Genomic DNA, 26,459 nt, shown 5'->3' on the forward strand with positions numbered 1-26,459 from the left:
GTCTTACATGGCAGCTCTGCTACCATTGGTGTGTGAGTGTGTGTGTGAATGGGTGAATAAGAACCAGTGTAAAACCAGTTAAATTGCAAATGAGTATGCGTTTCATCCCATCCAGGGTGTATTCCTGTACCATGCCCAGGATTCACTGCGAAATCAGTAAGTGAAAATGAATAAATGAATGACAAAATGGTATCAGTACATCCTTTCTATGAAGCCAAAGGAAATATCAAAATGCCAACCAACGCAATTCATTCACACCTTTGTACTGTGGAATTGTAGAATATATGGGGGCGGGGTTTTCTAAGCCACTAGGTTGCTTTATGCAAATGATCCTACTCCGCTTTAGCCTATAATCAGGGGAGGCACTCGGTGCCACGCCCCCTCCAGTACTCAACCGAGAGTTACGTTATTCTTTTAAACGTTAAAGCGTGACAGGAGTTACCGTAGAGTCGATGTAAGCTCACAGCGGAACCCAACTCTGACGGAAAAGGCAGGAAGACCACCTGACTCGCTGGGAAACGACCTTTACGAGACACGTTTCACTTGTTGCGCACTTGTTATTTTCTCCCACTGGGACCGAGTTACTTTGAAACATGCGTCTGTCTGTCTGTCATCCGCCGATGTTCTGCCTCTGAGCTCACGGTTTGTCTGGATTTCTGAATGCAGCGCGTCCGAAATAAACAGCTGTGAAAGGTATTATCAGACAGAAGAAACTCCAGAGTTCAGCGTAGGCGTATGTGGGTTTATTTATTTATTTCTTTATTTTTAATTATTATTGGCATTCCTCCTGAATGGCTGTAATTGAGCTTTAATAGACAACCCGAGCGCTGATTAAGATGAACATGATCTCTGCGGAGTCTGTGAGCGGCTGCGGGTCCCACAGAGCCACCGGCGGCTGGAGCTTTCACATTCTCTACAGTGTCCTCCTCCTGTGGAGCGACGAAATGCACGGACTCTCCGACTTCTCCAGTGAGTACAGTCAACTTCTCACTGAAACCATGATACTCACACTCTACGCGGTAAGAGACTGACATGGCGGCTAGCTGTTTATAATATAATCAAGTTATGTATGATGAAAGGAAAAGAACTAGCTGAGATAAAGTGATTAAAGGGGATGAGTCATGAGTTAGGTTAAGAATCCCACCCAGCAAAATCCCTGCTGGTGAGTTAACCCTTTCATCATGGAAATCAAGCCCTACGCTGTTGAATTAAAGCATACCTATTATGGTTTTGAAACGTGCCTAATTTTGTTTTAGAGGTCTGATACAATAGATTTACATGCATCCAAGGTCATAAAACATTTTAATTTTCTCATAATTAAAATTGCAGCATTACCCCCCCTGTCTCAAACGACTCCTTAAATGATCCGTTCTAAAGGATTCATTCTAAACTCCTCCTTTCAGAGAGCATACTCTGCTCTGATTGGTCAGGTGTCCCAGTGTTGTGATTGGTCTACCACTGTCAGCATGTATCGGAAAAGGAAAGGCCTACTAAAATAACCAGTTTCAGCTCCGTCCCTTTGCATGCAGCTGATGAAGACCAGAGCCTGGGCTTTTTGTTACAAACTTACGTAGGTTTGTACAGGAAGTCTGGAATCACTCGACGACTCGATTCAGCTGTTCACAATCGGTTCCTTCTTTTGGGAGTCAATAACTCAGTTTGTCGTGAACTTAGATTTTTTAAAACTTTGCAGATGTTATTAACATTCACAAACAGCTCTATTACACACTACATGAAAGGTAATATTTGAAAAACCATAATAGGTGCACTTTAACTCTTACAATGCCCATTTTGGACCAACAGGGTTGATCATTACACGTGATAATGTTATATGAAACACTTATTGTTAATGTCATGATATGATGAAGAATAGGGTAGCCTAATGACTTTATCAAAACCCTCTAGAGCTTGGGTGCTTCAAACCTGGTAGGTAAATTTAATAGTTTAACTAAAATAAGCAGTTGACTCAAATTCACTTTGTTTTTGTTTACTTATTTCAGGCCATTAAGTTTTTTTAAATGATAAGTGTAATAGGTGGCCCACATGATCATGCATACAGTATACACTCACCGTCTACTTTATTAGGAATAATCAGCCAATCATGTGGCAGCAGTGCCGTGCATAAAATCATACAGATACAAGTCAAGAGCGTCAGTTAATGTTCACATCAAACATCAAAATGAAGAAAAAATGTGATCTCTGTTAGGCTACTTTAACTGTGGCATTGTTGGTGCCAGAATGTTGGTTTGAGTATTTCAGAAACTACTGATCTCCTTGGATTTTCACACACACAATCTCTAGAGTTTACACAGATGATTTGATTTCTAATCTTCAACTGTTCAGCTTGGATGAGTCTGTGCTCATGATAGCCTCAGATTCTTGTTCTTGACTGACAGGAGTGGAACCTGATGTGGTCTTCCGCTGTTGTAGTGTTGTGGATAAAAAATGTCATAAAATAAACATAAGGGAGACCTAGCATCCAGCAAAGGGGAGAAGAAGAAAAGACGGGCACCTAGACACATAGAAGCGGGATTAGGCGGACATTGACAAATTGGAATTACACTTTAAAGATCTTTAAGAGCAGTAGTAGTCAAAAAAGTCAAAAAGAGGTATACGAGCTGAGCTGAGGAGTGCTACCACACACACACACACACACACACACACACACACACACACGCTCGTACAGTCAAGGGCGGGCAAGTAGACATAACACACACACACACACACACACTCTCCCTCTCACACACATACTACAATAACTTTATAAGACTAATAAAAAGGAATATTAAGATATTTTAAGGGTAATATCTTATAATAATAATATATATACTCTTTATAAAAACCAGAATAATAGGATATGTGGGACAGTAGAAGGGTAATATAATGATATTATGAAGTAGGAAGTACAGTAAACCGTGTTTTCAAGCAGTATAACTATATATAAAATAGAGATATAGAGCTAATATGAAAATAAATTATAAACTAGAAATGCAGGCTCGCAAGGAAGGCCTTAATTTTAAGAAAGAACCATGAGGAGCCATTTATAAGGGTGGCTGAGTCAAGCTGCCCCCCCCCCCCCCCCCGCGAGATAACAATAAGACCAAGGTCACTCTAGATTGTTTAGTCTTGTCCACTTTCTATTTTATGGGTTATTCAAATTCTCTGGTTTCGATTCTCTGGGTAATTCAAAACTCTGGTTTCTGATTCTCATCCACCTCAAGGTGTGATGTTTTGTGCACATGGAGATGTTTTTCTCCTCACCATGGCTGTAAAGAGTGATTATATGAGTTATTATATCCTTCCTGGCAGCTCGAACCAATCTGGCCATTTTCCTCTGACCTCTCTTATCAACAAGGTGTTTCCACCCACAGAACTGTCGCTCACTCAATGTTTTTTGTTTTTCGCACCACTCTGTGTAAACTCTAGAGACTGTTGCGTGTGAAATTCCCAGGAGATCAGCAGTTTGTGAAACTAACTCAAACCAGCCCATCTGGTATGAATATCCATTCCATGGTTAAAGTCACAGAGATTACACTTTTTCATCATTGCATGATTGGCTGAATGTGCAGGTGTACATGTGTTCATAATAAAGTGGACGGTGAGTGTAGTAGCATGAAGTGGCTAGACCCTTTCTAATAGCATTGCATGAAACATAAACTTGTGAAATTATTTTGTTGTGTAAGCAGGAGATACCACATTTCAATACCTACCCAAGTTATGATGATTAGGTCACAGTTTAAAAGTGTAATCACTAAGAATAAATTTTGATGGCCACCACACCCACAATAATCACACCTGGCCAGTAGAGATTTTGATCTAAAAATTTTATTTAATTCAGGATTTTTAAAAATGAATGATTTAATAGCACAGTGGGAGAAAATATTAAATACCTTGAAGTTCACCTGATGAACCCACATGAACTGAAGATTTTTAAGAACAAACAATTCAGGTGGAAATAGCCACATAATAATTAATTAGCTCCCTAATATTCTATGTGCTTAACTAAACAAATACTTTAAAATAGCCTCTGTGCACTGCTACTGTAATGATGTCATTTAACATGTGGTCCGGGTGTATGCTAAGAAAGCAGATGGTTGCATGAATATTATTCTGCACATTTACAACATTTGACAGACACCTTTAACCAGAGTGACTTACATTTATCTCATTTATACACCTGTGCAGTTGAGGGTTAAGGGCCTTGCTTAAGCTTGGCCGTGCCAGGATTTGAACTCTCAACCTTCTGATCAGCAGTCCAACATCTTAATCACTGAGCTTCCACTTCCCATAAATCATGTCATCCTCAATGGGAATTGGTACCACACGTAGTGGCCTGTCCGAGATGGACTACTCCCTGGTTGGGGGCCCATCAAAGGCAAAAGCATTGTGTGATTATTGTCCAGAACACTAATGGTACTAGAGAGAGGCCAAACGGTAGGAGTTTTAATTGGAAATGGTCATGCATTGCTCAGATTCACTGACTGTATGTGCTAGGGGTTGCATGACTATTAATTGTTATGAGTCTAGTGTGGCCTCTTACCTGGCAGGCTCGAACTAGCTGACTGTGATTGGATAGTGACATGCAACCAGCAGCACTAAATGCACTCTTTCGCACAATGCTGGTCACTATAGAATTCACTACACCACAGTACAGTATTTTTATATAAATTTGATTGTGTGAGAACAACAATTGCACTTCATACAATGTTATCAATTTAGTTTGCTTTCTGTAATGTCTACCCGCATTTCTTTAATGTCCGCTTCACTGATTTTGTTTCAAACTCCAACTACCACAACTACAGTGTATAAATAGGTGTCTGCATTTCTTGCTTAAGCAGTGTACATTTTGGATGCATTATGTCATCTGTTGACACAATACAAGTGTTATGGCAAACATTTTGAAGGGACTGGTGCAATGACAATGCCAGGGTCAGTGCCAAGTTGGTGCTCATCCTCTGATAGTGGTTGAACAGTCTTGAAGTATGGCTTGTTAGTCACTTAAATCCAAAGCTGTGTGTAATGGAGCCGAGCTAACATAGTAGCTAACCAAGCAAAGGGGGTGTTATAGCACGGAAAGAAAACCTCTCACACAATAGCTGTATGTAGCCACAGGTCCACAAGTCTTTGAATATCCGGGGATGTGGAAGCTGGGCAAGGCATTTGACTTTGTTATGGAATATATTCAACCATTTGCAAGTTAAGTAGAAGTGGGCGTAATAGAACTGGGAAAACACTAAAATGTGCAGCACGGGGGGGGGGGTGGATACTCCAGGACCAGGGTTGGGAGCCTGTGTTCTAAAGCATATATCAGTCCCTCCAGGATTTAGTGATTTTGTGCAAAAATTAACACAAAAACAAGGAAACTCTGCAATATTATGAGGAGCTTGGAATTTTTCTAAATTACCGCAGATTTGGGCCGAGTCATATTATGTCATCACAACGTGCATTCAGTCAAAGCCCTCTTCGATTCACATGTGTCGACCTTGAGTACAGCTAAAAGGTCTCATTTACCAACAAACATCATTGCAAAAGACTGTGCAAAATAATTTCGTGCAATTGCAATTTCGCCAATTTGAGTGGTTTTCCGCAAAAACCCCCCACAAAAAACAGACAAAAAACAAATTTTTAAAAGACTCCGCAGCAAAATCAAGCATTTTTGGCTACAACAATAAAAAAAAGAAAAAACTTCTCAAAATCCTGTGGAGGCTGATGTATTAAGTTGTGGGTGTCTTCAATAAGTGCCGTTTTTTCTGTTGTATTGTAGTAGTATGACTTATGGGCTGTTGTATGTTCCCATCCTTTAGGATTTTGTCACGGCTAAAATCTGGCAACCATACTCCAGCCCCAATGCTGTGTGTTAATGGTCAAGCTAACTAGCAATGGCGGTATAGATAGGGAAACCTACTTGACCATGTTAGCTGTGCTTAGAAAGGCCAATCCGCTGGTGAGGGATTGAGGTGAACCCACTCTGGCTCCTGTGGTATGGGGGGGCACTCAACCACATTAGTGGCACATATTCATAGGCTTGCAGGTAACCAGATTGTAGGTGGTGTGAAAAATTCAGAGTGCTGAGGAAGACCTCATTCGGCAAAGGACTGAGAAATAAGTGCCATAACTGTTATTGTGCTTCTTGAGTGCCAACAAGAACAGTTTGTAGTTACTTGTACACAGTATAGTGAATTATAGCTAACAAGGATAGGAAACTAATGAAGGAATCCACCTTGACCAGCTATGGAGTTCTACATGGACATCAAACGTATGGAAAATTCCACTCACCTCAGCTGTGGAGATAATAGAAGATGATAGGAGTCTGGTATTTATAGGAAATACTGGGTCATATATTAATCTCATGACTTAACTGGAAGATCTTAGCATGTGTGCACACATACGTACAAGATGTCCAGGTGATATTCAGTGCCGATTAAGAGTGGTGAAATACAACTGTAAAGCCTCATTCTATGTGCAAAATAACATACAATCTCCACTTTTCATTTGTCTCTGTTGCCCAGATTATTTATTCAGGATCATCATCAGTCACTCAGCACATGCCCGTGATGGTGAGCTTCTGCTGCTTTCTTGCCCACGCCACTCCACCATCTCTGTGCGGTCTGCCTTTTACAGGCCTCACACACCTCTCACATACTGCAATGCACCTACAGCACTGCAGGTGAGAGCTTTCAATCATGCACATCAACATCTGCAGGGTTGAATTTATTCTGTGGTGTTAAATTTATGCCACTGGATACGAATCTGCATAAATACCAACACCGGTTGTGTATACTCAGTACCAGCAGTGCAAATGCTGAATATATATCTCTGCAACCAAGTTAACTTTTATTGTGCTCAATTAACTCTCACTGTGCAGCATGAACAACGTTGCACAGTATTTTATAGTGTTCACATGTAGCAAAATGAACAAAAATATGATCTCAATAAGCAGCGTGTTAGAAAACACTATCTACATGAACGCTATACAGATTAAAAAAATAACAAAAATCACTGCATCCCACGGTCATCTCATTTATCATGGTATTAATTTGATTATATCTTTCAAAGCTTGATATTGTGTTTGAGGAGCAAAAACCCAATTTAGGTTTGTCCATATACGTATAGCCTGGAACAAAAACACACCTTTAAAAAAGTGAGAGAGGTTATGAGTGTAGTACAATAATTATTTTTTTGGGGCATACGTACCATTGTATAAATGGAGCAAGATAAGTTAATAGTGGTTTCCTTCTACACATCATTAAAAACAAGAAATTCACAGACTCTCTACCTATGCATCATGGACCCACAGTAGCCCCTGGATCCCACTGTGAGAAGCGTTAGTATAGGGCACCAAAAGGCTTTTACTCATGTAGGATGCCTGGATAGAGCAAAAATGAGGACTGGCTAAACACTGAAGTACTGCAACTAAAACTAGCACTAAAATACTACAGTTTAAAATTTTTCTTCCCCAAACAGAAGATGTTATCAGAATGCCAAGGCCGGAGAAACTGTCAAGTCTTGGTTAATTACCGTCTGTTTGGCAGTGACCCCTGTCCTGGAACCACCAAACACCTTCATGTATCATACAGCTGCAAACCTAGTGAGTACAACCCATGAGATTTATATACACTCACCAACTCCTTTAATAGGAACACTTACAGACCTGCGTATTCCTGCAATTAACCAGTCAGCTACTCAGCAGCATAGTGTATAATATCATGCAAGCACAGGTCAACACCTTCAGTTAATGTTTATACCAGACATCAGAATTGGGAAAATGTAATATCAATCACTTTGACTGTGGCATGATTGTTGGTGCCAGAGAAGGTGAATTGAGTATTTAAGAAACTGCTGATCTCCTGGGATTTTCACATACAATGGTCTCTAAAATTTTCACAGAATGGTGCAAAAAACAAAAACCCATTTATGGCAGAAAAATATCCAGTTAGGTTCAGAAATACCTTATTGGTCGGAGAGGTTGGATGAGAAAAGCTAGTTTGTGCTGACAGGAAGCTACCACAACTAAAATAACCACTTGTTACAACCATGGTGAGTAGAAAAGCATCTCACAATGCACAACATGTCAAACCTTGAGGCAGATGGGCTACAACAGTAGAAGACTACATCAGGTTCACCAATACTGGACAGTTGAAGATTTGGAAAAAAGAAAAAAAAAAAAGTCTCTTGGTATTTTTTTTTTCCAATCTTCAGCTGTGCAGTTTTGGTGAACCTGTGCCCACTGTAGACTCAGATTCATATTCTTGGCTGACAGGAGTATAAACCAATGTAATCTTCTGCTGTTGTAGCCCTCAAGAGCTCAAGGTTCAACATGTGTCTTCTGCAATACTTTTCTACTCGCCATGGGTGTACAGAGAGATCATTTAAGGTTACTGTAGCCTTCTTGTCAGCCTGAATCAGTCTGGCCATTCTCCTCTGACCTCTCTCATCAACAAGGTGTTTCTGCCTGAAGATGTGGTGCTCATTGAATGTTTTTTGTTTCTTGCACCATTCTGTGTAACCTCTGTAGAGTGATGTGCATGAAAATCACAGGAGATCATCGGTTTGGAGGAATACACAACACCAGTGACTGGCTACATCATCAAGTGCATAGATGATGTGACTTCCTTCAAGACCATCACCACACTTGTAAACCAGAAACTGTGGACAACTGCTGAAGTGTGCTTGCTACTGATGACATGAGACCCTGCCTTCAGATCTGATGACAAGGTAGCAAGGGCCAATCTGTCCCAGGCTATCAGAGAGGCAAAGTGCAACTACAGTTCATCCGGAAAGTATTCACAGTGCTTCACTTTTTCCACATTTTGTTATGTTACAGCCTTATTCCAAAATGGATTAAATTCATTATTTTCCTCAAAATTCTACAAACAATACCCCATAATGACAACGTGAAAGAACTTTGTTTGTAATCTTTGCAAATTTATTAAAAATAAAAAACAAAAAAAAGCACATGTACATAAATATTCACAGCCTTTGCAGTGACACTCAAAATTGAGCTCAGGTGCATCCTATTTCCACTGATCATCCTTGAGATGTTTCTACAACTTGATTGGAGTCCACCTGTGGTAAATTCAGTTGATTGGACATGATTTGGAAAGGCACACACCTGTCTATATAAGGTCCCACAGTTAACAATGCATGTGAGAGCACAAACCAAGCCATGAAGTCCAAGGAATTGTCTGTAGACCTCTGAGACAGGATTGTATTGAGGCACAGATCTGGGGAAGGGTACAGAAACATTTCTGCAGCACTGAAGGCCCCAATGAGCACAGTGGCCTCCATCATCCGTAAATGGAAGAAGTTTGGAACCACCAGGACTCTTCCTAGAGCTGGCCGCCCGGCCAAACTGAGCGATCGGGGGAGAAGGGCCTTAGTCAGGGAGGTGACCAAAAACCCGATGGTCACTCTGACAGAGCTCCAGCATGTCTCTGTGGAGAGAGGAGAACCTTCCAGAAGAACAACCATTTCTGCAGCACTACACCTATCAGGCCTGTATGGTAGAGTGGCCAGATGGAAGCCACTCCTCAGTAAAAGGCACATGACAGCCCACCTGGAGAAGGACTCTCAGAGCATGTTGAAACAAAGATTGAACTCTTTGGCCTGAATGGCAAGCGTCATGTCTGGAGGAAACCAGGCACCACTCATCACCTGGCCAATACCATCCCTACAGCGAAGCATGGTGGTGGCAGCATCATGCTGTGGGGATGTTTTTCAGCGGCAGGTACTGGGAGACTAGTCAGGATCGATGGAAAGATGAATGCAGCAATGTACAGAGACATCCTTGATGAAAACCTGCTCCAGAGCACTGTGGACCTCAGACTGGGGCGAAGGTTCATCTTCCAACAGGACAACGACCCTAAGCACACAGCAAAGGTAACAAAGGAGTGGCTAGAGGACAACTCTGTGAATGTCCTTGAGTGGCCCAGCCAGAGCCCAGACTCGAACCTGATTGAACATCTCTGGAGAGATCTGAAAATGGCTGTGCACCGATGCTCCCCATCCAACCTGATGGAGCTTGAGAGGCCCTGCAAAGAAGAATGGGAGAAATTACCCAAAAATAGGTGTGCCAAGATTGTAGCATCATTCTCAAAAAGACTTGAGGCTATAATTGGTGCCAAAGGTGCTTCAACAAAGTATTGAGCAAAGGCTGTGAATACTTATGTACATGTGCTTTATTTTTGTTTTTTATTTTTAATAAATTTGCAAAGATTTCAAACAAACATCTTACACATTGTCATTATGGGGTATTGTTTGTAGAATTTTGAGGAAAATTATGAATTTAATCCATTTTGGAATAAGGCTGTAACATAACATAGTGTGGAAAAAGTGAAGCGCTGTGAATACTTTCCGGATGCACTGTATGGTTTTAATCTGCCATAACATTAAAACCACTGAAAGGTGAAGTGAATAACATTGATTATCTCGTTACAGTGGCACTTGTCAGGGGGTGGGATATATTAGGCAGCAAGGGATCAGTCACTTCTTGAAGTTGATGTGTTGGAAGCAGGAAAAATGGGCAAGTGTAAACATCTGAGCAACTTTGAGAAAAGGGACAAATTGTGATGGCTAGACAATTGGATCAGAGCATCTGTAAAACAGCAGGTCCTGTGGGGTGTTCCTGGTATGCAATGGTTAGTACCTACTAAAAGTGGTCCAAGGAAGGACATCCGGTGACAGGGTCATAGGTGCGAGTGGGGAACGAAGGCTAGCCAGTCTGGTCTGATCCCACAGAAGAGCTACTGTAGCACAAATTGCTGAAAAGGTTAATGATGGCTATGATAGAAAGGTGTCAGAACACACAGTACATTGCAGCTTGCTGCATATGGGGCTGCGTAGCCATGGACCAATCAGAGTGCCTGTGCTGACCCCTGTACACTGCCGAAAGCACCTACGATGGGCACGTGAGCATCAGAATTGGACTATAGAGCAATGGAAGGTCACCTAGTCTGATGAATCATGTTTTCTTTTACATCATGGTGTGTGTGCATCGCTTACATGGGGAAGAGATGGCACAATGAAGAAGGCAAGCCAGAAGAGGCAGTGTGATGCTCTGGGCAATGTTCTGCTGGGAAACATTGGGTCCTAGCATTGACATGAATGTTACATTGACACGTAAACATTGTTGCAGACCAAGAACACTCGTTAATGGCAACAGCTAATTGCACTGACCTCTCTCAGCAGGATAACGTACCCTGCCACACTACAAAAATTGTTCAGGAATGGTTTGAGGAACATGACAAACAGTTCAAGGTGTTGATATAGCCTCCAAATTCCCCTGATCTCGATCTGATTGAGCATCTGTGGGATCTGCTGGACAAACTAATCTGATCCCCAACTCGCAGCTTACAGAATTTAAAGGGTCTGCTGTTAACATCTTAATCCCAAATACCACACCTCACCTTCAGAAGTCTTGTGGAGTCCATGCCTTGATGGGACAGAGCCGCTTTAGTGGCACAGGGGGATCCACACAACATTAAGCAGGTGGTTTTAATGTTATGGTTGAGCAGTGTACGGCAAGGTATCCAGGCCATCATGGACTGCAAAGCTCCATCATGTCTAAGATGGCGATGCCTCACTCCTACTACTTATCCAATCTGCCGCTGATTGGATAATTGCGTTAATGAACAGGTGTACAGATGTTCTTAGTAAAGTGGCTGGTGAGTGTAATTTTTTTCTCTTATTAATCAAGCTGTGTTCTTTTTCTTTCAGCGGAAAATAAAAACAGAACCAGATGTGAGGGAGATCAAATGCTTCTTCACTGTAAGTACCCAAAGTTGCTCAACATCTATTCAGCCGTGTATGGGCGGGAACTGGGAGAGAAAGCAGCTTGTCTTATAGAGGAAGAGCAACCACCTCCCTTTGGTGAGTTTATCAGTCAGTCTAAATCCAAACTGCTGAATAAGTTGCCTTTTTTTTTTGTTTATTTTTTTTTAAAAAATGCATACAGGCTCATTTAACCAGATATTAGACATAACCCTTGTAGATGTCAGGATTGACCCACATCATTTTACTTTTATGTTAAAATTATCCTAAATTTATATTAATCCTAATTGGTAGTAAGAACAATATGTATGGAAATAGACACAAAAATTGTTGATGATCCTCGTGATTGCAAAATCACTTTGAATTCATCTTCAGGTCAAAACTGACAAACTAAACAAAACGTAAAGGATAATAATACTTTCTATCCTCTCATGTTCCGTTTTAATTGTGTTCATGTTGATTTGTGTTTAACAGAGTGCTTGTATCATGGAGCCCTAGACACAGTAAAAAACTTGTGCTATGGAAAGCAGCGGTGTCTTATCATAATTAATGATCAGCAATTCAGAAATCCCTGCACGCCTGAAACAAAGAAGTACCTCAGTGTTGTCTACTCATGCGGTATGGGTATAAACTATACATAGAAAAAAAGAGAAAAGAAATAATCATATGTAAAGCCTATACATACCTTGATTTAGTTTTGGAGTTCCTCTATATGTGCATTGTTTGCGAGTGTGGGAAAGTGAAGTTACATGAACCCCATCTGTCTCTCTCTCTCTCTTTTTTTTTTTTTTTTGCTTATCTATACATTTTCTTCCTGAAGCACAATGACAAAAAATAAAAATGCATGTTCAGGAATAGAGGCAGAGAAAGCGCATACCATCAAGAGACTTAACGTGCTTCCTGTAGGACTTCCGGCAATTGGTTAAAATACCAAGCTTTTGTTTCTGATTGGCATTGGGCATGTTAAATGGAGAATAGGATTACTCATCGGCCTCTGGAGATACTGTATTTCCTTGCCAGTGATTCCTCAGGCGGAACTGTGCGAGTTGGTAAAAGTTCACCCTGTGCTCTTTGAACAGTGGATATTTAATTTCATGTTTAAAAAAAAAAAGTGATAAGCTTGCTTTGTTTTTCCCCCCACAGTTATAGAGTAACTTATCTAGTGTTTTGCATATTTTACTGAAGAAAATGTAAGCTCATTTTACCTTAAAAAGAAAAAAAAAGAAGAAAACTGAGTTCAAATACACCATGTATGGCCATATGGTTCATCTGTTGATGAATAACACTTTACATTTCCCTTTTCCCCCATATTACTGACAGTTCCACAGAGTTTACTCAAAGAGGCTGACCCCAACTTTTTCCAAACTACCACAATACCCCAGGAGACCACCAAAGCTAGTAAGGACATGTCGTTACATCATTTGTGGATCTGATTCATGTGATCATGTAAACGTATCTGTGTGATTTTTGCTTCGTATTCACAGGGAAGCTTCCAGATGTCAGAGAGTCCAGATTGCCAGGTAAAAAAGGCATCCTAGTGAGCAACTCTCTTATGGCATATGGATACATTAAAGGTAGAGCAAGTCTGGGTTTCCTAGTTCAAAACTATTACAGTTACATTTATACTTTTAGGAGACACTTTAATCCAAAACCATTAAGCAGTCCTGAGTACTGGTAAAATTGAGTGCACTTTACATTGTAGAACATCCTGATAAAGCTGGACTGCTCTTCGTCTCGAGTGTGTGTCTGGGACTGATCCTTGTCTTACTGGCCATCTCTATGAGGATAACCTGCACCAGGCATCTTAAAGGATTGAGCTGTCTAAACAAGACGACAGTCACTGTGGAACCAAAAGACAAAGATGATGATGAAGAAGAAGACAGTGATGAAGAGTCAGAGCCATTGGTGGACAGCTCAATGATGTCAGAGGTGTGCAGGAAAGTGTATTGTTGGGAAGAGGCAATATACACGACTGAGGCAGCTGAACTGATCGAGAGGCTGGAACGACGAGAGATGATCATCCAGGAGATCGGGATGAATGCATACCTCAATGGCACTTCCTGCACTCTGCACTGATACACGCTGGCTGTTTTGCTGGATAAAAGAATGAATACATGTGAATGTGTTGAAATCAGAATGTAGAAGGTTGAAGGAGTCCTTGGCTTGCCTGATCACTGTGTGGTCATTAAATAAATGATGTATGACTTGTGCACCTTCCACAATTCATTGTACGCCTTTATTATTAAAATAAGAGTTATTTAATACTGAATAAAAGACATAACTTTAATAAATATTAAGTCTCCAGAAGAGCCATACTTTAATACTAATGACCCTTTATTTCACACCTTTAAACAAAATACTTTAATAGTTATCATCTTCAAAACTTCTACCCAAAGACAAATAATCATTTGATTTCAACTAAAAGGGAGTTACAATAAAAGGTACGATAGCCTTTTATTGTAACCCTTTAGCCGAAAGGGGCTGAAGTCGTTATCTTTTTCTTACACTCCTTGGATGACCTCTGTATCCCCGAGGCCTATGATGCAACTTCCTGCCTGTAAACAGCACCAGCTTTCAGTGAAGTCAGTGGAAGGATCACAGACAAAGACAGGAAAGGTGTAGCATCCTTCTTTCTCTGTGTTCTTGATTGAGGAGCTCAGAGATGTTCAATTAGTATCAGTACTTGGCAATTTACATTTAATGACCGTTAGTCATCACAAGCTGTGTTTACAAACTCATTAATTTATTTAAAAGATTTGGAAGATTCTATATTTTATCCGCTACAGGTAGGCTGAAAAAGGCATCAATTTGCGCAAAACCGTCTCTGAGATAAAGTCAGTAAGATCCATTTATCTTGGGCCCCATTTGATATTTGTAAGTCCTTGAAGTTGTCTCTTCAAAGCCTGCCGGTCTGACCACTCTGACTGCAAATAAGTATCATCATCTGCTTCATCCAGCTTCTGCAAAGAAAGAAAAAATCAGAACAGTGCTCAATCAAATAAGAAAGATGATGACACCTTTATGTCAGATTGGGATTATGGAGTTGTGATTTTAAAAAAAATCACAATCAGACTGAACATAAACCATTTCCAGCACACTGTTCCCACAACAACAGAAAACAGAACAAATGATATAAGAGCCTTACCTTGAGTTCCTCCTGCCTCCTGTAACAGTGCATCATCATCTGCTTGTGCGCCTCCTCACTGACCAGAGGCTCCCGTGCTGGCGCCCCCTGGCCTCTCTGAAGTAAAGGGCAACATTAATTATGAGGCTTTTTGGTCAAATGTACACATTCACGTAGTAAACGCAATTAAATGTGAAATTATTACATGTAATAAAATCAATAGCCAAAAGGAGAAGTTAACATACAGACATACGGTAAGTGCTCACCTTCTGGATCTTCACAATAATCTTTGTTTTGTCATTTTTTCCAATGTAATCTTGTAGTTTTTTGTCCCGATGCAACTCTTTCGCTGCCCACCACAGCTGAGCTTCTTTCTCTGGTATCACCTGTAGAGAAGCCTACAGGACACGCATCATGTTACAATTGAGTTTTTCATTCATTTTTATTAGGTCAGGGAAATTCCACATATAATCAAGTCAAACAATCACCAAATTATTTTGTTCGTAAGCACAGTCACTGTAATCAAAACTCCAAACTGCATATAGCTACAAACTGCACATTACTAATGTAATGTTTCACACATGAATGAAGGAAATACATTACACATTACTACAGTTACGGTGAAAAACTATTGATTTCTTCTGTTTTTGTCTCATCCTATATAGGTTTAGATTTTCAAACAAAAGACAGCAAAAGTCAAAGGCAACCTGAGTACACACAATACAGTTATTTTTTAAGTATAAAAACATTCTCCTATAGGATTTTCTGGTAGAGAGCAGAATTCATGTTTCCCTCAATTAATTCAAGTTGCCCAGGCCCTGAAGCAGCAAAGCATCCCCACATCATCACACTTCCACCACCATGCTTGACCATAGGTATGATGTTCTTTTTGTGGAATTCTGTTTGTAATGGGATGTAACGGGACCCCTGTCTTCCAAACAATTCCCCGCTTTCGACTCCTCAATCTACAGAACATTCTCCCAAAAGGTCTGCGGATCATCAAGGTGTGTTTTGGCAAAATTCAGATCTGGCCTGGTTGCATCTAGTCCAGCTGAACCCCATTATGAATGCAGTTTCATAGATTTGGGGAATTAGTAACTACAGGGTCAGATACCTATATTTTTACACAGGTCCAGTTGTTATTGAATAACTTTTTTGCTTCAATGAATAACTGTATATGTGTAAAATGAATTTTGTGTTTACTCAGGTTGCCTTTGTTTTATCTTAGATTTTGTTTTAATTTCTGAAAAAAATTCGTACGAGAGATACACAAAAACAGAGAAATCAGGTTGAATACTTTTTCACAGCACTGTAAATATTGACTTTGCACATGACAAAGAAAATGGATCCTGTCAAGCACGAGTGAAAAGAGCTGTAAAATTTTGTGTAAAAATGTTGCATGTTTTCTGCCACCTAATAAAAAATAAAAATAAGATCATTTCAGGATTGGTAAGCAAACACTGGGGTGGCTTAAAAAAAAAAAATCCAAATTCAAACATGTGTCAAACAACCTGTGTTCCTGCAATATCTTCTTGATTTTCCAACTCCATTCTGATGGGCTCATGAGGCGGCAGGCCCATTGGGTAAACGATCATCACTGCTCCTCGCAACTGGTCCAGAGCTTCGTTTACCATATCCATGGTAACGCACACGTTCGCCTGCACTTGTTTCTTGAAGTAAAATAAAATCAAAATAGTACAGACCCAGCATATAACCGTTGCAAGCTTTGAAAGCATTAAGTTTAGTCCCAAACTTACTTTCGAGATCAACGCTTTGGCTTCTTCCATAGTCTTCTTCAAAATATTCTTCATTTTTTCATTGGGTGCTGGAGCGAGAGAAAAGAGAAATTCATTTCAGCTGTTGGCTTTAGGGTGCAGGGGTAGCTCAGTGGTTAAGATGTTGGACTTCTGATCAGAAGGTCATGAGTTCAAATCTGCCCCACCAACCAGCCCCACCAATCTGCCACTGCTGTGCCCTTGACACTCAGTTGTGTAAATGAGATAAATGTAAATTGCTCTGGATAAGGGTGTCTGCCAAATGCAATAAATTTGAATGCAGAAAAGACTTGTCAAAGCAGCACGGAGTGTTTACCGTGCCCATTCCTGCATCCAATTTCATCTTTTTTGAAGTCTGCCCCACCGCTGGGGATGCACTTGTTTTCCCATTCATCCCTTAACTTCAGGTCTGTGATCTGGTCGTCCGTCAGGCCTTGCATGTTGGGAGGAAGTGTGATACCGTGATCTGCAAGTTCAGGAATCTCTGGAGAGACACACACAGAGTACAGATTCACCACTTTTATCTCACCCCAATATGGCTAGATTTTTGTAATGCTCAAAATCGGTGACTTCCATCCCTGGTCCCAGAGTCCCTGTGCCCTACACATTTTAGCGTCAGCTAGGAAGGGTCTGTTCACTAGCTAAGAAGTTGTACCATGACTGAAAATCACTGGTCAAGAGTAGTCAACAGTAAGAGAAATGTATACACATTTACATATAATTCTTTATTGTAATCACTTATAATCAATATAATTGCATGGAACAGTGTAGACTTACCAGAGCAAATCCGCTCCACCTTCAGCCTGCCATTGTAGACCTGAGTGACCTGCTGAATGAGCGTCTCAATGGAAATATCCACCGTGGCGTTGAAAAGAAACTGGCTCTCATCTCCGCGTTTAACGTGAAGCTGGACCATAGCTGCTAATGTGAATCTGGAAAAGACTGCAAATCGGCAGATTTAATGTGGACTCTCTAAATAGTCAAGAAGTGGAACAAAACTAGCTAGTATTACAGTGCGCGACGTCCGTTTGATTGCGTTGCCATGGTACCTACAACACTTGGGTCCTGGTGCTAGAAAGTTCTTTAACTATGCTAGTTTAGCACTGCTAACAAGAGCATGACACAATTCACGAAGATGTGAAAATATGTATGAATATAACCTATATAAACTTTTATTTGTATTTTAAGAAATTGCTACATTAAAAATAAATAAATAAAAATACAACACGCACGCTAACATACTTACAAATTCTTAGTCTCCACACACACACTACTTTCGGTTAGTGCGACGCCATAGTAACGTCGACGGCCGTATTTTGTGGTATATACGCGCTCAGAAAATCATATACCGTATATACAGAGCATTTAGAGCATTCGTTCTCAAACTGTTTACAACCTTTAAGGGTAAAACTATTTCACGGACCTCACTCTGATTTATTTAAAGAACATTTCTATTCAAATATTAGTCTCATTGTTGATTTGTGTACAATAATATTTTATTTATTGCAGTCATGGAGTTTTTATTCCTGAATTTCCCACTTATATAACACGATTTTTACATTTTATTGAAAAAAAAAAAAGATTTAAGATCAAGGCCTACTTGCTTCTAAGTTTTTGAGGTTTGAATTAAACTCACATTCAATTCAAGTGACCAGTCAAACAGGCTAAAAACTATGAAGTAAATCAATCATAAATATAACCAGTTTGATAATTGTGGGTTGTGATTTCCATCTCTGTAATTTTAAATGAATGAATTAATTTTTAGAAATCAATAACCCATTGGCCTTTCTTCATCGACCCTGGGGGTCTCCGAACCCCACTTTGAGAACCGTAGATCTAGAAACTGTGAGAATCTCTTCCAGACGTCACACACAATACCATTTTGTACTGAATAAAATCTCAGACTATTAATGCATTTACATTAATACATTTACATTTATTATTGCATACATACAACATCAATTACTCCATACAGTTGTGCAATTTGATATGAACTTAAATCACAGGTTGAATACTAAGAATACTAAACTGCAGTCATGGTTTGTGTATACCTACAGTTACGGTTAACAACACAAGGATCTCTACCACTAAGCTAAAGTTACAAACGTCAACATCACAAAATGAGTTAATAGTTAAATATTTGCATGACTTGATTTGATTTGATTATTAGCTGAATACAACTGAACAGTGCATGTAATGCTATTATTTTCCAGTGGTTATATTATTTCCAACAGCTGAAATAAAACAAAAAACGAAAAATTTCCCATTCAGTCATATTTTAGAGCGGGTTAGGATTTAGGATGGGCATCTCCTTTTTCTTAAGTAGCCTCAAGGGAAATATTCAAATTTTACAATTGCTACATCCTTTTTTTCTTTAAAAAAAAAAAAAGTGTAGGGAGTAAAGTGTGCAAACAACATCTGCTTTAAAGGTACAGTTTCTATAACCTACCTGCTGTACCTTCATGACTTTATGTCTGGTCAATAAGCAAGCCCTCCATATGACCATATGCAATGGACAACATGTATACAGGATCATACTGAAAGGAAATGGCATGTCATGACATTTCTCACACACACTCAGTTTTTTCACACAAAACTGAAACTGTCCAAAAAAAAAAAAAAAAAAAAAAAAAAAAAAAGAGAAAGAAAAAAAAAAGACTCACTATAAAATGAGGTGGCTCACTTGTCTCCCGTACCCTTTGTCCCCTGCCGGACTGCCACTGTTTTTTTCCTCCACAGAATGCCCTCTTAAGATGAGTTAAATGTGTTTAAATCCACAAATTAAAAGTATTCAGATATGCAGCTGTGTAACTCAAGAACGACTCAAATGTGAATACTGCAAATAGTGCAGTACTAACACTACTAATGCGATGTAACAAAACACTGCACAAGCAAAAGATTTGAATCCCCAAAATGACAAGAAAATATCAAGAGCAAATCACCAGATCAAAACAGCAATACAGTATGGAATGCACAAAAAGTAATATGACTTCAGAACTGGCAATGACACGATTTGCACAGTGGAGGTACCTGACAAAACTGGGTATCAATAAGGTAATCAGAAAAACAACATGTAACTGATATATTTTCCTACTGTGCGTGTTTTAACATGCTTAAAGGCCCTGTTTGATTCATTCTGAACCAGGAGAGTGGATGCACACAAAGTCAAACTGCTAGGTAACAACAAAAAACCTCACCCCATCAGCACAGACGTACACAGTGCATATATGCAGACAGAGAGCACTCACCAAGACACAGCAAATTATTTCTTCACACAAAGAACAGAAAGAACCACATTCCCAGTGAAATTAAAGTGAAGTACCAACTCACTGTGAACCAAAAACCGTGAGATTAAGTACACACAGCTTTCTGGTATGGTCAGGGTCGCACATCTTGGCATCATAGACTAACGCCAGAACTCACTAAAATAAGCACATTCGTTAAATGCACAGCGGTTTTGTTGAACGCTTTGGATTACGTGAAACAGAAGCAAGGGTATACACACTTGGTTGAGGGCAGTTGGGAGGGGAAACAGCACTCATGCCAGGAAACAGATATGCTTTCTCAAACCTGAAAACTCATAACTCAAAGTACATTTAAAGACCTAAAGGTTAAGAGCATTTCAGTGCAATACCAGTATGGCGGGTACATATTACAAGCGAATATATAATATATATATACACAGATTTTAGACTACTGTACATTGTTTAAACCACGCTGAAGGCTACTTAATACACATATCCACAACTTATATACTTGAGCATGTTGGTCTAGAGATATAAGAATACAGGAAAATTGGGTCTGTGTAATTAGAGGAATGATCAGTGTTACACAGTAATGAAAGATATGCCACACTTTTCCACCACTTTGGGGGAAAAATACAGACATTAAACATAAAACAGACTGAACATACATTCATAATGAGAGAGAAATCATAGCAAGCGGTTACAGAGTCACTATGTGCTGTGGCTAGTTTTTTTAAACTAAAATTCCAGAGGCCATATTACAAGGTCTAATAGCTCTCTCCATCCAAGAATCTACATGACACACTGTGCATTCAAGAGAGACATTGTTTTGCAGTTTACAATCACTTTAAATGCTGCACAACCAAACAGCGGTAAAAAAAAAAATGCATAAAAGCAATTATATTTGATAAGCATGTCACTGAAGAAAAATTAAATATTGCACAGAATTTATCACACAGTTGTGTGTGTACATGAATTTCTAAATATGTGTACAGATAGAAACACCAGAACGGTCATATTTAATCTAGGCCGGTTCTGGGTTGAGTGACTGATTTATCAGTTTCAGAGAGACATGACTTGAACAGCACACTTGTATACAAACCACAAACATAAATAAAGAATTTCTCCAGTCCCCCCCACACACCTCAACATCAGTAGAACATTACAATATATATTATCTTTCCATGAACTCTGGGATCAGGGGGTTTCTTGGGGTTGCGTTAGCGTTAGTCCTGCCTGGCACAGGAGGGGGCAGTGTTGGCAAAACGGGTGTGGAAAGGGAGGCCCAGTTACTGTTAAAGTCAAACCCAGAGGTGGAGGAGCTGCTTTGCGGCTGCTGGAATGTAGTGCTAGCGGACAAAGGAAGCAGTGGAGGTTTCGTCATTGCAGTTGATGCTGGAGCTTTTCCTGACCTTTGAAAGTCTGAATCGTCATCAAAGGTCACCCACTGCTGGACTTTGGGTGGAGGTGGAGCTAAAGCTGCTGGAGTTGGTCTGGAGAAGGAGGAAGGCAGAGTTGAGCTGTAACTGAGGTCGGATGCGGCTCTGTAGAGGCTTGGCTTGGCGTCGAAGTCGGGTGTGAGTGAGCGATGCTGTGATGCTGCCATGGTGCCAGTAAATGGGTTGGTGCTGTTGGGTCTAGATTGGATACCAGTCAAAAAGGGGTTTGAGGACACTGGGAGGGTTTCCTGTGAGCGGCTGCGGGAAGGAGGGGGCGGGGCCAGCAAAGCTGGCGTGGGGTCAAGGGTCAGCATTAGGTTAGACTGGGGAAACCGAGGAACTGGAGTGGAATTCAGAGACCGTGAACTGGTGGATGAGTGGAAGGAGCTGTAAAGTGAAGAACTACTAGACAGGGATTGGCTGTTTAACCAGGAAGTGGAGGAGAACACGTCAGAGGTGAGCGGGTCAAAGGGGCCGATTGTAAATTGTGCTTCTCTTTGGATTCCATTTGTTCCATTCGTCTGGAGAGAAAACACACACCATCAGAATCAATCAAGACTGACTTTCAGCAGGAAAATGTAGGCTTAGTTAATGCAAAAGCCTCAAAATGAACATACCTGACTAAAGTATTGATCTAAATATAAGCAATACACCTATATTACAGTTACATTAAACGCATGAATGTGATTAGTCTGCGAGACTTTCCTTTTGTTTAATAAAAAGTAGAGCCTCATATACTATGATTTATGGATTACGTTGGTGTAATAGATCCATAAGGTTCACTGAGAAGATGCTCAGAATGACAACTGAAACAACTGACAGACAAAAGCTGGTGACAAAAGACAAAAACTTTCCTTGAACCATTTACATTTACATTTATGGTATTTGGCAGATGCCCTTATCCGAGCGACTTACATTTCTCATTTTATACAACTGAGCAGTTGACAGTTAAGGGCCATGCTCAACGGCCCAACAGTGGCAGCTTGGCAGTGCTGGGATTTGAACTCGCAACCTTCTGATCAGTAGACCAACAGTAGAACCATTTGTAAAACTCACTGTTTACCTATTGAACTGGTAATACTAGTAACAATTTTGTAGTTGCACATTGCAAAAAGGTTCAAGTTAAGTTTTTTCCCCCCAAACACATACATACTACCAAAAATAATAAACCACCTAGAAATGGAATTGACAAAAACTGAAACATAAAAAAATGGGGAGAAACAACTACAACATGGAGGTCACTACAACATATGAGTATACACTGGGAGAGAGGACTATGGTTCTGTGAGCACAATGTGCAATGCTGTGAGGCCAGAACTAGTATTAAATACCTTTCAACCTGAGGATTGCTCCTGCTTGAGGGAGAAAAAGATAAAGACACACACACACACACCAATCAACAAAAGCAGGAAATCAGAGAATCACAGAAACAGTAAGGGTAACAGATAAGAAAAGCTGGGGAACAACAGAATATTTGGATAAAAATGTCCCAGTGCCCAAAACAGCCTCAGTAATGAAGGCCTATCGGTATCATAAGGTGTTGAATAATTTGTGTTTTTACTCAATTTGATTAAACATGTAAAAATGCATTAGTTTCATTCATATAAAAATGACATGAAGCTACAAGTTTACTGTCAACATAAGCAAAGAGCAGCGTGATCAACATGAATTTACAGATGACATGTTGTTCACTTAACCAACGACATTACTGCGTTTTAATGAAAGAATGCATAAACCTCTGGCAGGAGGTAATGCACTAAAACACAGCCATCGCTGCTTCTTTTGTAACATATAGGGCTGTGCCCGAAACTGTTTTCTGGCAGTTCTCACATAAATAATTCACTTAAACACTGTTAATACAGTCCTTTTTCTTTTTAATGAAAAAAAAAAACACACCAGCTGATTTCACTTGTAACATATAGGCTTCTTGCTTAGATAATAGCAAGGCAAAAAAAAAATGAAAAGTAAAAAAGTCTTTTAAATGTATGTTAAATTTAACATGAATTTGCGACCCTTGAAAATGTGAGCAAACCATGCTCTTTTCTTTTTTAGAAAAAGCTGTGTGCTTTTTCATCTTTCTTCTGTGATCTAGATTTCTGACTGGTTGCATGCACACCTGTATCCGTGTATCTGGGTTTCCTCAGGATTCTCAGATTCCTCCCACTCCCAGTCCAATAAACTGGACTGACTATGCTAGTTGTGAATGAGTGTGTGAATGTGTTGTGCGCATATTGTCCTGCGATGGACCCTAGAACCCTCCAGGGTTTATTCCCACCTGGAGTGTGTTCCCAGGATAGGCTCCGGATTCACTGCAACCCTAACCAGGATAATGCAGTTAGTGAAGATGAATGTATGAACTTTGAGAGAGAGGAGTCCAAAAAACAAAAACAAAAAAACAAAAAAACAGCAAAATATAAAAGACTGTGGCGGTTTCATTTATAAATGTAAAAGGTCTGTACAACGCAGTGCATGCTATTTCATAGCAGCCCGTTGATGATGCACAAATGGAAACACTTGAAAACTCCCACCAGTGATGATGGGAATTCCGTCTATTTTCCGTGAGTCAGATTTGACTAACTATGGCTGAACTTCTCTCGGGTAATCTTACTCTACCATCTAATTAACTAACTAATAGTACATTTAATTGGACTTTATAAAATCTATTTTAATCATTATAAAATCAACAAGACACTACAAATGTGCATATAAGCATTTGTGCGTTCATGTTATGTTTTCATAACATTGCTTGTTCATGTTCATGCTTCATTAAGAAGATGAATTTTCATTTATACTGATAATCACCTCTAATAATAGATATAGCACATTCTTGTCAAACTGCAGTTGGTGGATCCTCACTGTTTACCTCACACACACAGCTGAGAGTCAAACACACATCACACCATTTACGCTAACAAACAGCTTAGATGTTGTATAGAGATTTGCACCCCTGCGACTACTAGTCTTTTATTATGACATATGACAGCCATGTGAATTGCATTATATAAAGGACAAGACTGACCTGAGCCTCAGGAGCAGGAGCAGGAGAAGCCTCTGGTGGCAGGGCATGTGAGGAGCGGCTACGGGGCGGTGGTTTGGGTGATGCCAGGCCAGGCTGAGGTGGCATAGCTGCTCCGGTGCTTGTCGCAGTGGACTGAGGCTGCAGAGGGGTTGCCATTGTTGGCACCATAGGTGCGGGAAGCGTAGGTACCATGGGCGGGGGCAGCTGGGACTGTATTGGTGGCCGAATGGGGGACGTGGACTGAGGCTGCATTGGAGACACCATCTGAGGCCTCATAGGGCCAGGCAATGAGGGAGGAGGTGCTGTAGGACATAAAAGAAAACAGGCCCGTCAGTCTCACTACAATGGATATCCTGAAGGAAGGTCCCCCCTTTCATTTTCATGAACAAGTGATACACTTATAAAGTAAAGACTTGTACGCTAAAGACAAAGATGGGTCTTAAGACAGGAATACAAAGCTTCAATAACAGGGAAAGACCTAATTAAAAAGTTCTTTTGCCAGCAACAGAGAAAGTACCAATCACCCATAAACTTTAACTGGACCGCAAAATGGACAAGTAGTTGTAGAACCTAAAATGTAATGAGCTAAGTGATGCAACGAGGACTAAAAACACTATAAATATTAAGCAGTGCCAATCAAAATCTGAAAATATAAAGTACATTGGAATCAAGTAAAGAGAAATATTGTATTTCTTTCTTTCTTTTTTGAGTGCCAATCTAGAAGCATTATTTATAACTAACTACAGGCAAGACAGGCATGAGGGAACTCTAGATCCTTAAACGAGAGGTGATATTTTAATTTAGAAGCAGTTTACAGCTAGAAGCAGCAGGTTTAACAACAGAGTGGTCAGAATATTAATCTGAATAAAAAGATAGCAATATTTTTAGCTCAAATCTGCAATGTTTTGCAGTTTAGTAGCCTTTTTTTGTGTGCTGTGATTGTTCACTTACCCAGAGGGAGTTCTGCTGGTTTTTTTGGTGCATCTGGGACAGGTCTCGGGGCTCCAGGGTGGTTATCTGGAGTAGTTCGGGGGGCTCCTGGGTGAACCTCAGCTATGGGTCTTGGAGCTCCGGGGTGGGCAGGTGGTGGGGGTCTGGCTTGTGGTGGCACACTGATAACACCTGCCCTAGCAGGGATGTTCTGAAATAATATTTTTCATGACTTTAGACTGATTTATTGAGGTGGATACATCTGGTCTGGCTAAAACTTCTCAATTTCTAGATCATCAGTAAGTTCTTTTATATAGTCTTCTTCAATGTCTACCCACCGGTCTTGAACCGCTTGGGGCTCCAGTAGACTGGCCTCGTCCTGAAAAACAGCAGGAATCATTCTTACACTTAAAAGTGCCGTCGGTCATCCTCAAAACAAAACATTTTTTTCATTACACTGCTAATACCATCTGCGGATTTAGCTTCAGCACCCTCCTGCTATCTAACCTTGTTCCTTCATATTTGACTGCATCCCCACAAAGCCATATTATTCATGTGTATAGCTTTCTGAGCCTGCTGGAAGTCTGATATGGTCTTTGAAGTTAAAAAAAAAAAAAAAAACAACAAAAAACCCAAAAAACATCTGACCTGATTGAAAGTTTTTTTTTTTATGCAGAAATTGCTGCAGTGCTCTCATCCCACAGCAATCTCCTCCACCCTCCACCTTTCCTCCCTGACTCACCTCTTCCTGGTCAACAGGGGGTCAAACAGTGCTGCCAGGCCCAGCTCTCTGGCCAAATCCCTGTATTATTCTCACATGCAAGAGCATACTCCCTTTCCCACACAACTTAAATGACCAACAGGTAAAGACTGGCTAACTTCCCAAAAACTCCCTCCATTCCAGTGCCTTGGAGGACTAGTCATTGATCATGGCATTGAGATCTGAATGCTTTCACTGAATGTAGTCAAATTTATACATTTAATCTCTGTGTGCGTACTTACCAGCAACATCTGCTCTGGGTAAAGCAGGGCTTTTCTGTCCTTCGCAGCATGGAGGAGTAAGTGATCTACTATTAGTCTCATTTTCAGTGTATCCATCAAATTCTTAAATGTTATACATTTATAATACTATGTATACAAACTGTACATATTTACAAT

General features: G+C 40.2%; 3 protein-coding genes across 7 annotated transcripts in view; 1 reads left to right on the forward strand and 2 right to left on the reverse strand.

The window, feature by feature from the left end:
• The first annotated feature begins 284 nt into the window (after nucleotides 1-284).
• Nucleotides 285-13,979, forward strand: eva1c (eva-1 homolog C (C. elegans)). Its single transcript, XM_053644638.1, has 8 exons — nucleotides 285-969; nucleotides 6,510-6,667; nucleotides 7,465-7,588; nucleotides 11,716-11,868; nucleotides 12,244-12,387; nucleotides 13,090-13,167; nucleotides 13,254-13,343; nucleotides 13,472-13,979. The coding sequence occupies exons 1-8, from the start codon at nucleotides 837-839 to the stop codon at nucleotides 13,843-13,845; spliced, it is 1,254 nt and encodes a 417-aa protein (XP_053500613.1). The 5' UTR covers nucleotides 285-836; the 3' UTR covers nucleotides 13,846-13,979.
• Nucleotides 13,980-14,491: 512 nt separating this feature from the next.
• On the reverse strand, nucleotides 14,492-18,070 carry cfap298 (cilia and flagella associated protein 298). Of its 2 annotated transcripts, XM_053644647.1 has the most exons (8): nucleotides 17,915-18,070; nucleotides 17,446-17,610; nucleotides 16,985-17,152; nucleotides 16,651-16,718; nucleotides 16,405-16,563; nucleotides 15,160-15,291; nucleotides 14,915-15,010; nucleotides 14,492-14,729 (listed from the first exon to the last, which is right to left on the reverse strand). In XM_053644647.1, exons 2-8 carry the CDS (start codon nucleotides 17,582-17,584, stop codon nucleotides 14,619-14,621), a joined length of 873 nt encoding a protein of 290 aa, XP_053500622.1. In that variant the 5' UTR covers nucleotides 17,585-17,610; nucleotides 17,915-18,070; the 3' UTR covers nucleotides 14,492-14,618. The 2 variants fall into 2 exon arrangements, with proteins under 2 accessions (XP_053500622.1, XP_053500623.1); XM_053644648.1 differs by lacking the exons at nucleotides 16,651-16,718; nucleotides 17,446-17,610; nucleotides 17,915-18,070 and having other exon boundaries at nucleotides 16,985-17,062.
• A 513-nt stretch (nucleotides 18,071-18,583) lies between these two features.
• synj1 (synaptojanin 1) overlaps nucleotides 18,584-26,459 on the reverse strand; it is a 35,390-nt gene continuing 27,514 nt past the window's right edge. For 2 of the 4 annotated variants that reach the window (XM_053644608.1, XM_053644606.1), the window contains 5 exons: nucleotides 26,304-26,342; nucleotides 25,640-25,680; nucleotides 25,323-25,512; nucleotides 24,372-24,673; nucleotides 18,584-21,873 (listed from right to left, as the gene is read on the reverse strand). In XM_053644608.1, coding sequence (XP_053500583.1) covers nucleotides 21,088-21,873; nucleotides 24,372-24,673; nucleotides 25,323-25,512; nucleotides 25,640-25,680; nucleotides 26,304-26,342 — 1,358 coding nt within the window. In that variant the 3' untranslated portion in view covers nucleotides 18,584-21,087. The remainder of the gene's footprint in view (nucleotides 21,874-24,371; nucleotides 24,674-25,322; nucleotides 25,513-25,639; nucleotides 25,681-26,303; nucleotides 26,343-26,459) is intronic. The other 2 variants (XM_053644607.1, XM_053644609.1) reach the window with 1 other exon arrangement.

The sequence above is a fragment of the Ictalurus furcatus genome, chromosome 16 (genome assembly GCF_023375685.1).
Source record: "Ictalurus furcatus strain D&B chromosome 16, Billie_1.0, whole genome shotgun sequence".
Classification (NCBI taxonomy): domain Eukaryota; kingdom Metazoa; phylum Chordata; class Actinopteri; order Siluriformes; family Ictaluridae; genus Ictalurus; species Ictalurus furcatus.